The following is a 12,909-nucleotide window of genomic DNA, read 5'->3' on the forward strand; positions in this document are numbered from 1 at the left end:
TGCTCCTGCTCAAGGCGGCTTATGCTAAATGCAGTGTTGAAACAGGACTCTTATATAAGAGGGCTGCCGCCCCTTTTAATGTTCCTAAATAAACGCCATGCAAGTTGTCAATTTTGTGAACCTTTTCAGCTGGACGAATCCCTGACCCAATACTTCAGCTATACCGTTTGGACAGAACCACATTTTGCCTTTGAGTTTGGTGCTGCATTCCACGTTGCCTGCGTCATAAAGACCTCCCAACCAGAAAAACAGCCAAATGTCTTGATCCCTTGACCACCCAAATCTATATCCAGGGTTGTTTGGTCCATGAACTTTGAAACTAATATCCCCAGGCGAGATAACGAGATTTGATGACTTTTTAACCTCTATATAAATGCAGTAGATAAATGGACATACGTTTTGGGTAAAGGATCCGAATCATTTTTCAGTCAGTCGAAATAGAAGATAGATAGTTAGTACATAACTTAAGGACTGTCCAAAGTTATGAATTGATGTCAAAAATTCAGAACGAGAACTTTAATTTAGCAGCTACCGTATATGATTATTTTGTGCGCGACCCTTATGTCGAAAAGGGAATTATCTCGCAGTATAAATACCGATGACTCGTAGTTAATCACCAAATTACCTTTCTTTGTCATAGAACTGGAGAAGGGAGGCTACCCATAAGAATTTAGCAAATAATGTTTTGTTTGAAGCAGACCTCTCACGGAATTTGCAAAAAATTATCACTCCCTTCAACTTGACTATCCAGCCGGCATCGCAAAGGTTAATTCGGAAAAATTCTATGGGTCAGCATTTCCTGCGTCCGTGATCGAATATCCCCCTATAATGCTAGCATCATGAGCAATTACGCAGGCGAAAATTTGCCCAGCACAGAATCACCTGCCCCTGCCGTCTCTGGGAGCCTATTCAACTCGGCGGAATAGCCGCGCAAGGGCGTGAGGGCATGGGCAAAGGCCTGCCATCGCCCCGCTGTGCCTGGCCGCGTCCGTTGGCCGAATCCTTGTTCTGGGTCTCCTCCCGCGGAAACAAAACTAAAGATAGCTTGGAGAATGAAAATGAACAATCTGGCTAGTCGGTCACCAAACATCCCAGAGGACGAAAGCAACGGGTGAAATCTGTATCAACCCTAGGTTGTGAAGAGAGTTGTGTCACAGAATCACAAGGCGTCAACTTAATGTGTACAAATGTGTGCATTTTATATGTATCGTGAACTACGGTTTCATAAAATATCCCTGCTGTTTGGCATGTTTATGCAGGTGACGCAGGAACGTTTTGCTGATTGAATCTCTCGCCACCTCTTTTACTGGCCTGCTCAGATGTAGCATTGGAGATTTTTCTTCTGTCTTGTTTTGCGATTGCGCATGCTCGATGATAGTTGGTAGCATAAACCGAAAGAATCGTTTCACACGTTACTAAACCAGTTGAACCTTTATTCTAAGCATATTGGGGAAAGCCTTTGACTTTGGTTCAAGAGAAGAGATGTGCTTAGCGGAAGTGACTACAAATTATTCCAGGGGATTAGACATGGAGCGTCCCAATCGTTAATGCCTTTTTTGAAATTGGCCAGTGACTTCCTTCAATAACTGACAGCAGTTCATTGTCCAGAGACCAAAACGGCCAGGTCATCCACATGCAATTTACCAATCAAAACAGCAGGTCGTCACCGCCAATTAAGGCTCAACTCTTGATAAATTGCCTCCTTGCTGACTGCTGAGATAATTTTTTTGACAAGAAATCGATTTTTCCTTCGTAGAGGCTAATCGAATTAGCATCGGCCGATGGGTTGGGGGGCTGACAAGTGATGAATCGGAATCGATTACCCGTGAGACAAAGCACGTGGCTCATAAGCACTTTTTTTACATTATCTAAACACAAATTAACTTAAAAAAAATTCGTTGAATGTTTAACGTTAAGCAAAAGCAGACCTTTTATTGAAGCCTGACATGCAGAGTTTAAAATGTGGTAATTATTTGACTTTATTAGGCTTAACAACTTGGTATTTCATAATTTGGTTTTATATAGAGACGTTGCTCGTGATTGTACTTGTGGACATCATTACAATGCCATCCTGTTCCGCTAAAAATTCTCTTCACTTTGTGTTCCGTCTGAATTCCAGATCAACCGCTGGCTGCGCTGGAGCTCACCCGTAAACAGGCAAACACAAATCACATAATTAAATTCGGGATGTTTTTTTATTGTAAAAATCTACTCTATCCTTGTTACATTCCCACAACCTTACGCGGCATCGGCCCCCAGGCCCTGGCTACCAACCTACCATTAATGATTATTGACGTCTTCGTGTTAGTATGGCAGATTGGGTCATTTAGCACCGAAGATAAATTACCCTCCATCCGATATTCGAGGAGGAAGAGCCGCATCACTCCATGATCACAGAGACTGCTCGAGATACGGTCATACTCTCCATTTGCTACTGCTGATCGGTCGGTCTAAGGGTCATGTAAGGTTTTTTTATGCGTTATCGTTATTCGCCTTACTCATCTGCCCTATTGCCATCGTTGAATTGACAGTGAGGCAATACCTTTATTTAGAAACAGTTATAAGCAGGAATAATATGGAATATTATGGGTCACGTGCTTATTCTCTGATCACTATAATAGTTTTAGCTTACGCCTCAAAAGTCACGTTTTGTGTGGGCTCAAATGAAAGAGTTTGGCAACCATGACAAACTTTGTAACCAGTATAAAATAGTCTGGTACATCGAACGTTGCACATTGGGAAGCACACTCCAAAATCTGTTCAATTAGGCCCATGGCACCGGCAGACATTTGCAATGTGCAGCAGCCTATATGAAATGTCGCAGCACCCGTGATTTCTCTTGACGGTCGCCATTTTCCATAATCCAAATTTGTCTCCGATACGTTGTCATTTGTGGGGCTCCTTAACCACTTTCCAACGTTCTACTGATGGGATGAACTGAACACCCCGCAAGCTTTTGTGTCAGAACTTTTCTGTCTTGGCAACGTGGGGTGGCCTGTCTTAGTCTTGATGCAAGACGCTACTGCTTGTACATGCATGGACCTCATCGCCAATGAGTAACGAACAATAACTCACCATAGGCTTGTCCTCACCATAAGCTCGTCGTTGAATGGATTTGGGGGGATGGGTAGTGGCTTATCCAGTTCTTGGGTCTGATGGGTCCCGAGGGAGGGCGAAATGGGCGACTTTTTTTTTTTCGAAAGGAGACTGTCCAATTGCATCAGTAAAGGAATCTTGACCCTTCTCCCATTGTGGTAGTGTTATCTCGAGAATATCGGCGTTTTAATTCCCTTTTCAAAGGGGGCAACTTTCTCCCTACCTCCGCCTTAGTCGCTGGGTATGCCGGAATATTTCATGCGAATCTTAAAGTTCTAGCATCCGACATTTATGTCTATCTAAATAAAAGAAAGGGTCAGTTAGAAGCAAACGGGGAGGTGAGTGATTATACTTCGATTGGCTGTGTACTGGGTTAAAGGCAACGATGGATGTACGCCAGGTCCATCAACTTCACTGTTATTTCCACTCTACGAACTGCAGTAGCAGTGTGCAGGTTTCTCGTCTAATTTCTTTTCATTTTTTGTTTTGTTTTTAGCTTTTTCCTCATGTTTGACATTATGGCCCCTTTTGTCATTGTGAAAGTTTATTCTGTACAATTTTCCTAAAGAAATGTCGAAACCTTGTAATGTATAAGAATTGAAACATCCAGTTTTGAGTTGTTTGCTCAAGCCAATATCCAGAAATTTTTTTTCAGGAAAAAATAATTGTTGTCCACATTATACCGTAAAGAGTTTAATGTAGTTTTCTTTTTAATAAAATGGGGTCACAACTTCGTGAACTCCAAGGTAGGCCTGTATATAAATTGTTTGTTTGAATTAAAACAATAATGTCAAATGTAAAGTTTTATTTCATATAATATTCTCATTAAAATATTGTCATAATCAAGTAGTGCAAAAGTATATTAAAACATCCACGGCAGGCCCAGCCGAAATTTCATTTGACATTTTTTTGAAATAAAAGAGAGAATGTCAAGATTTTTGTTTTAATCATTAATGTTTTACGAGATTTTGAATTTACACTCTAGTTCGTATTTAACCGACCAATTGTAATTGGCTTCGTGTGCCATTTACGCGCCTCTGAGGGCAGAAGTTAGAAATGAGTTATCTCATTACCTGGACAATAGTTTGTATATACAATGAACCAGGTTGTGTCAGAAGTAATAAAAGCCTCTGCTATTTTCTTCGAATGCCTACTCAGAGCTATTTTGGTTGTATTCTCCGAGCGTAATTTACTGCCTGAAGCGCTTGCCCGTCAATGCGCTTAACCGTACAGTTGAGCCATATAATGGAGAGGAGAGAACGAAAATTTAAGGAAAATCGATGGCTTTATTTTATTGGTCTGTAATGAAATTACCTCTCGTTTCCTCCTCTCGGGCTGATGGACGGGGGAATTTCAGGCGCGAACGACGAAAAAACACCTGGCGCTGCCCCGGTATACGTTGATGACGGGGCGGGGGGAATGAGCCGAGCGTACTTTCTACCGGGGCTCGGGCGCAGAGAGACCGGCGGGCATGACTCTGTCTGTGCGAGCTGGCTCGCCGCATGATGAGAGCAAGGGGCCTGGCCAGATTGCAGGCGCGACGTGATGCACGCATGCAAGCCCCATCACTGGTTTCCTCCCGGTCGATATGTACTTCTGGGAACTGGCTTTTTTTAAATTGAGGTCCATCCAGTCAGAAAACGCACTAAGCTGTCTAACGCAGTGCTACAATTGTCCATTAGTCAACAACGGGAGACACCAATATAACCGATTTCTGATCGTAAAATGACGGAAAGGAATAATCATTCAAGGAAAACAGAAGCAGTGTAGTACTGTGTGTTCTGGAAATTACTGATTGTGAACAGATCAGAACACTCGTAGACCCCAAAAATGCCAACTTTACAAGCAGGAACTTGAAGAATAATTATACAAATTCTGTAGAAAACTTGCGTTGGAGAATCTAAGTTGAAGAGGATTATCAGTGGTATAGAATGAAAACCATAATTTTCAATATCTACAATCCACTAAGGCAAAACAGGACATAGCTGATACAATAATATTATTTTATTCAATCGTGAATAGTTTAGGACTTCAGTATTTCTAATAGTGCACAGTACCAGGTTAGAAATTCTAAATGTTCCAGCAATGGAAAAGGACTTGACGATAATACAACGACGCTGAGATGCCTGCTAATGATAAACCGCAGATTCCCTTGGCAAACTCCTCCTAGAACCGGGCTGTGTTTAAGGTGCTCCTTTTCACAGCATTAGCGAAAAAGTACAGTCCATACATGAACCTGTTATTTCTTGTATGGGGGTCTAGATGGTCCATGCATTTATCACGGCCAAAGCACTTCCGGCGAATCAGACACGGACGACATAACTCCTCGTTTTTTGCCCTCCCGTACTTTCTACACACAAGCGCAATGACAATGAAAACAAGCTCCGCAACCGAAAAACGCCATTAAGCCCTCGCCCCAAAGACACCTGCCGTGCCTATTAAGTATGCAGATGAGCGCACGTGGCCGGATGCACTTTGCGCCAATGAGGGCGGGCGGCGAACTGTCAATCACTGATGGGAACGCCACTCACATAACATTGCACCGGTCATGCTGCGCTTAAACTGAAATTCAGCAAATATAGAGGTACATACGAAGCCGGTCACCCTGGCGTATATGCATAAATTATAATAAGAGATGAAGATAACTGTGAAACTTGGAGGCGGGGCAGAGGGACGAGTGAACAAATTACACGCGGCTATTACAAATTGTCCAACACATTTTCGCTCATGTACCCAGTGTTTAGCGTAGGAGAACCGCTGAGCCCAATGGTAGACAGCTTCTTAGTATACGGTAGCGGTTTAGCGATTACTGATCTTCACGATATCTCAGCGCCCGACCGAACTCCAAGATGGAGGGGTCGTCCGTGAGCGATACGCCGGGGAAGGCCCCACCGTCTCCCGTCCACCTGAGCCCATCGTCCCCGCTCCTTCTCGGAACGAGTCTCACGGTGGGCTCGGAGCCCCGGTTATCAGCTTTTAAGTCCCTCCTACCCCCCGGATGTGAGAGCCCGGTGAAGCGGGAACAGTTTGGCCTGAACCACCGGAGTTCGCTGGACAGTGCCGTGGAAGTACCGTCGATACACAGCCACTCCGGCAGCAGCTTTCACGTCTACTCCAAACTGATTGACTCGGCCAAGGCGGCCGCTGTGGCCTCCGGTGCGGCAGCGGCGGCAGCTAGCTTGAGATACGGTGACCTGACGGGAATTCCCAGCATGAATTGCAGCAGATCGTCTAATGTTTCGTTCGGAGCTTCCAACAGCATGTGTAAGTATATGCTACGTTGGTGGCATTACTGAGCTCCTAGGCTGAATTAGAATAAACCTTCAGGATTGCGATATCAAAATACGAACTCGTAGAGTGAGCCAATCATGACCAGATATACGAATTATGGAAGGAGTAATCTTTATACCAAGGTTGGAATTACAAAATTACTAAAATGAAAAACAGTGAAAGTATATGTACACAAAAACCCACAAGACAGATGTGCATAAATACCGATCGAGAGGGCGTCAATAGACAACGCACGGGTTAAACAGATGTAATTACTTAAGATTAAAAACTCACCATAAATGGAAGACACAAATTCTTAAATTAATTAATAACGGAGAGATACTTTGTGATCGTCGGCGAACATGCCACCTAATTTATCTCTTTTTTCCCAAAATGCTAAGGACTCTAAGTTGGACACAAATATATTTTTAAATGACTTTTTGGGTGAGTTCTTATTTTTGGTCCCTCACTAAGGGTATCCAGAGAAGGCAGCAAGTCATTGTTTGGAAGTCCAAGTCAAGTCAGAAGTCATTATATGCAAGTCCAAGTCAATTCATTAGGTCCAGTCACAAGTCAAGTCACAAGTCATTTGGTCACAGGGCAAGTCAAGTCAAGTCACAAGTCATTTGGGCTAAACATCAGTCAAGTCACAAGTCTCTTTGTCCAAGTACAAGTCAAGCTGCACATTATCTTGTCCAGCTGTAATAAGCAAAAAGAACCAGGCTTCAACTTACGAAGTTACAATGAGTTGTGGACAGCTGAACACTTTTTCTCCAACTATTTTGACAATGCCTCCATATAATTCCCCTTTTTCACATGTGTTGTAATTACTATTCTTGCAGTTTATCACATACCTGTCGTATATTGGACCTCTGTTTAATTTAATAAATGTACTTTGCAGGGTGGAAATAAGCGTTGAGACGAAATGATGACATATTAAGGGCACTGTTTATCCTAGTCACGCGTGAACGCAACGCAACGTAGCAGCGTGATATGCATGGTGCCCTGATCTACAGCAGCAACTGGGCGAAGTAGAAGCTGACACGCAAGCCGAAGTCCGTTTTTTTTATGCACGGGAGGCGTAAACTGAATGATAGCTAAATTAAAAATATATGGGGCCGGTCGAGTAGCGTCTGACTTGGGTTGGTAACAAGTCATTTTTTTGCAAGTCCAAGTCAAGTCACGAGTCATTTTTTGCAAGTCCAAGTCAAGTCACAAGTCAAAGCCGGTATTTACAAGTCAAGTCAAAAGTCACAGAAATAGCGACTCGAGTCCCAGTCACATGACTCGAGTCAGCAACTCTGAGGGTTGGACAATGCAGATTTTGTAGAGTCTTTATAAGTGGACGACGAGGAAGATACAACAACGTCAACCTGACCATGCCGAGATCGAGAGTCTGAAAATGATTCGATGGTGCTTTCGAAAATAGCTCAGAAGTGAAATGTTTAGCGCAATTGTATTTTCCCTCATCTTTGAAGATCGTCGTGCATATAGCGAACGGTATTTTGCAATTGCGCGGGAATTTTAGTTAAAAAATAGACAACGCATATTGAACACGTCACTCGAAAGTTGGAATTTAAAATTAATGATACCTTAGTTTTAAATTCTCGATGACAAAAGCTTTCCATGCATAATGGCATTACCGAGTTTTGCGCTTTTAGAACCGCAGTACCGGTAAGACATTAAAGCCAAAGTTCTACGGAAAAGACCTCAAACGAAGCTTAACATGGAAATCACCTTTCTTACCATATACATTTACAAATATTTGATTGTAATGAAACTGCAATTTGAAAGATGGATTTTCAAGCAATCAAAAATATGGCCTAAGTAAGATACGGGAATCGGTCTCCTTCCAATGGTCATTCTGTAAAACGATGACCGATGACTTTGAGCTGAACATCTTGGTGTAAACAAAAACGAGCAAATGCTGCATTTCAGATGCGAACTGTACTCCAGCCAGATTTGTCTCGAAGAAAGTCCCCCTAATCCCTTGACTTTTCCTTGCGACCTCTCGGTAGTCACTCGCAGGAGGCGGAAGGAGACGCGACAGCGGCGACAGCGCACCACCTTCACCAGCGATCAGACGCTCAAGCTAGAGATGGAGTACCACCGCACCGAGTACATCACGCGGATGAGGCGGGTGGAGCTCGCGGAGCTGCTCAGCTTGACCGAGACGCAGATCAAGATATGGTTCCAGAACCGCCGGGCTAAGGACAAGCGGATCGAGAAAGCCCAGCTCGACCAGCAGTACAGGTGAGATTGGAGGATGTGAGTTTAGGTAAACTGCACAAAATGCGAAGCTCACTCATAAAGACACTTGCATCTTGGACCAAGCCAGGAGCAGGTTGTATTGACAGAGTCCACGAGACGGTTTCCTCGTGTTTTGCTCATGACTTTTATTTTATACGTGAAAACAACACCAATGATGCCTATACATTGGTGTCGCACGGGGTAAGCAGCGCTTGCCCCTGGGAAAGAGGGGGTGGGAACAAAAGAACAGAGAAAAGAAAATGGAGGAAAGGAAATTAAAAAGCTACCAATTTGAAAATGCTTTTTAATTGATCCCCTTTCAATCGTAGGTGGTTTTTCGGATTGCTATATTGGCGATGTCCATGTGTAAAGTGGATTTCGGTTTATTTTGTAGCTCATAATAACAACAGACTAAGCAGAAATGAACACGTCTGTCCATTTTTGATACTTCCAGTGACATTTCAGCGTCAACCGCTCCAAAAGACAGGCATGCATTCTCTACAAGGGCGTATATAGCAGGTGATCGAAATAACCAAACACTCCTACCTCACTTTACACAAAATGTACGGACAGACGTATCTGACAAAAATCAATAAAGAAAGGTGTGACGAACGTATTAGTCAGGGACACGGGTGTTAGGAGTATATGCACTTGATTTGTTTAGTGCTAATTTAGAAATGCTAATCTTATTATGAGAGATCGATGTTGTATATGACGATGTAATGAGATCATTACTGCTAAAAGGATGTCATGAATGATTACGAGATTTGTGACACAAGGATCGATTGTTGATGATTGGGATTGATGCACTTTCAACTCGACAGATTCACGGCATTGTACCAAAATTTGTGCTGGATTATTCATTGAAACTAAAGTAAAGCTGTGACGGTTTATTTTTGGAAGGGGGTTGAAAATACACGTAAATATAGAGTGGCAAGATGAGGTAATTTCCAAGCAACTCCCGTTTAAAGTACTGAAATATAGGGAGTCTTATGTTTCTCTATACGTGCTTGAAATGTTACAAATTAACCACGATACTTTCTTGCGTAGCTTGCGTATGTGGACTGTTTGGCATACCCGAGTTTTAGTCGGGGGGGAGCAAAGTACGGATTTTTTGGGGTCTGAAACAATGGCCTAAATTTTCTCCTTCCCAGAGAGACGGTATTACCATTTCTTAAAATGATGACGCTTTCACGTTCTATATGGAAAAGAAATTGGCACCACTTCCTAGTGGTAATTTGTCCACCCGCACCTTACCCCTAACCTCTACTGGATGTGCAACGGTCTTTGTTTTAATCCAACCAAATAAAGGTCTTGAAGTCCAACACAACGTTTCATGATCAAAATGCCGTCTTATTTTTGGGGAACCAACAGGAGCATGGGACTTCCTACACCTGGCTGTACTTATGCTGCCACATATCCAGGGTTCTGCGGAGCCTGCTACTACAGTCCTACAACGTCCAGTATGAATCCCACTGCTGCCACCATTGGAAGGCCATACCACCAGCTAAGTCTTTGAAGACGTCACAATTACCTTCATTCCTGGTCTTTCTTTAGGTAAACAATCTAGTCTTTCCTGTAAAAGAGTGTACGTACAAGTTACGATGACTTTATCATTAATTTTTCACCTCTTTTGAGACATCTCCTCAACACAAAATCTTAGATTTCTATCCCATACGTGTATCAAGAACCCGTAGGGGAAAAAAATTCTTGTGACCAACTACTCAATTTTATCCCAAAATATATACATTTAATGAGTCTGTCAAGTTTTCTTGTTGGAGAGAAATTTTGGTCCGCTTCATTCTCGGCATAATTGCTGCAGACTTTGAGAATTGGCAGTCACAAACTGTTTCGGTCATTTAGATTAATCCACATGACAATGACCTTTGAGAAAAAAATACCTTCATCTTCAGTTTTTGCCATTTGATTTAATTTTGTACATTCAGAAGAAATACGTGGCATTGTTAAAGGGAATTTGTTTAAAATTATTTTGTAGCTCTACTAGTTTTTTTTTACTTCAGAAAATTGTGTTTTGAACTCGTGCAAGAACTAACAACAGGAATTCCCGTTTGTTGCTACAGCTATCATTTATTATAATGATCGTTATCCAACTCAACCTTTATCCCAAATCGATTTGATCAAACTTTGCGCCATACATTTCTTCAAGCAAACTACGTCTGGGTAATTTCAATCAGAAACGCTAAAAGTAGATATAAGACATGGAAATCTAACCGATGTATATATACAAGGCGATAGTGGTATCTAATTATTTTAAATAATGGAATGCTCTTTCTAAATGACATTTGTTGTAGTTGATTAGGGTTATCGATGCAATAAATTATGAATTGTACATATATAACTATATGCATTTGTGTGATATGCTATCCTGGTGTCCAATGACTAATCGGAGTGATTTAAATCGGTTTTCAAACATGTGTTAGGTGTAACCATTATTTTAAAATCATTTTTTTTTAAAAAAAGAACCCTTTTTCCAAAAATCTTTTATTTTTATCCACTTGTTCGGGATACGATGGAGTTGGGGATAAGTCTTTCAATTTTTCTAAAACAACAAAATTGGAGCAATATAGTGGTATCGCTGACTCAACCGATCACATTCATATACGCAGGAAATCAAAGTCCCTATGAGGTAGGAATACGGATGAAAAGCCCGTTTATATAATGTTTGATAATACCGTCTATCTTACTGAAAAGCTTACATGCCATGCAGAATGAAATCCGTCCCTCAGCATAATACGGAATTCATGCTCCGCACAATGATGGGACAGGGATTGGACGGCCATCCTTGAAGGCAAAGAAGACGCCGGATTGTAAAGGAGTCATAATTTCATTAGGACACCGGTAATCAGAATCTCAGGCAATCCATTTAGGAGTCTCAATAGGAGATTAATTATAGGCCAATTAAAAATGTCCAATCTCTGCCCTTTTTCACGGCGTTGAATCGTGGAGGATTCTGCCCATTCATCATCTCTTCCTTTGGCATTTCGTTGCTCTCGCAAGCAGCTCTACGTCGCATAGATCCGTCGCAAACTACTGACTGCGATTTCTGCATGACTCACCGAGGTCTGGTGATGGATATCAGCACCTTCTAAAAGTGACAAAACATACGTGTAATGGCCACAACTATATGGTCATAGATTTTCATCACTGATGAAATGCAATAGTCAACCAGAAGGGGGGGGGGGTTGCGGAGAAAAAAAAGCTGCGAGTGGGTGATTTGCGTTCCCAACATCTCGTCCATGTCGCGCCGTCCCTCTCCTTATAATCAATGCACTGTACGGGTAAACAATTTGGCTTGGGATGTGCAAAATATGCGCGCTGGGGAAAAAAAGCACGGGACGGGAGTCGAACGGACCGGGCTTGCACCTGTTCCGGAAGCCAGGCACTGATGAGAAATCTCCCCTCTGCTGCAAGCGCTGGCACGGCAACGAGCCTTAATTCCAACCCATCATGAAAGAATAATTGCCGGCGGCTAAGAGAATGGATATTTGGCTTCGATAAATCCTGACTCTTGAAGAAGAAAACGCGGATCTGGTGCAAGAGAACCGTAGGCCATCGGACTCTCTCTCGTTTTTTTTCCCTCTCTTTGAAGTGGGTTATTCTTCAATCACGTTGCTGTACCAGTGCAATGTTCTGCTGCGTGCAAACTCCTTAAACCCGACTAATATTACCAAGGCTCGGTCTGAACACGCTAAAGGGGAAACCTTCCATCGAAGTCTAATGCATTTTACCAAACAAAATGCGTAAACCCAAATCAACTGGATTTATTTTCTACCTACTCACGTTGAGGGACGACGTTTTTCTTCATATCGCCGTCGATTCACGTAATTTGTTACAAATTTACCAAGCATTAATCTTATGACTTATGCATGTCACACACTGCAGCCTGAGTAGAATAAACCGTCTTGAAATATAGATTTTTGGGGCTTTAACGTATAAAGCATTTTTCTTTCAAATTCACATTTCGTCATATATAGTCGATAGGAATCGATTTTATGCACTTTCAGTGTCGATTTTGTCTTTTGTCACGTAATTTCATGTGTAGGTCAAATGAATTCAAACCTTGAACACAGCGAGGGATCCTTCGATTTCGTCTCGTCTACGCCGAATCGTCTCATTCAGAAAATAAATTTGTCTATTGCCATACAATTGGATGACAGTGTCGCGCTTGTTCAGTTTCGTCCAACTTTAGTGCGACATGCGGAGAAGGTTACATGTAACTATTTCTTTTCTTTCCTTGTAATCGGTAAATATCTTGGTTGTTTCCTTCGAATT

General features: G+C 42.2%; 1 protein-coding gene across 1 annotated transcript; it reads left to right on the forward strand.

Moving 5' to 3' along the window:
• Positions 1–5,807: 5,807 nt before the first annotated feature.
• Positions 5,808–10,969, forward strand: LOC110976046 (uncharacterized). Its single transcript, XM_022228992.2, has 3 exons — positions 5,808–6,360; positions 8,385–8,619; positions 9,991–10,969. The coding sequence occupies exons 1-3, from the start codon at positions 5,946–5,948 to the stop codon at positions 10,133–10,135; spliced, it is 795 nt and encodes a 264-aa protein (XP_022084684.2). The 5' UTR covers positions 5,808–5,945; the 3' UTR covers positions 10,136–10,969.
• Positions 10,970–12,909: the final 1,940 nt, after the last annotated feature.

This window comes from Acanthaster planci, linkage group LG08 (genome assembly GCF_054643075.1).
Source record: "Acanthaster planci isolate LZ-2023a linkage group LG08, COTS_SCS, whole genome shotgun sequence".
NCBI lineage: Eukaryota > Metazoa > Echinodermata > Asteroidea > Valvatida > Acanthasteridae > Acanthaster > Acanthaster planci.

Coding starts and splice junctions, on each gene's coding strand:
- LOC110976046 (XM_022228992.2), top strand. CDS start 5,946: ATGGAGGGGTCGTCCGTGAGCGATACGCCGGGGAAGGCCCCACCGTCT. Junction 6,361..8,384: donor CGGAGCTTCCAACAGCATGT/GTAAGTATATGC, acceptor ACCTCTCGGTAG/TCACTCGCAGGAGGCGGAAG. Junction 8,620..9,990: donor CAGCTCGACCAGCAGTACAG/GTGAGATTGGAG, acceptor GGGAACCAACAG/GAGCATGGGACTTCCTACAC.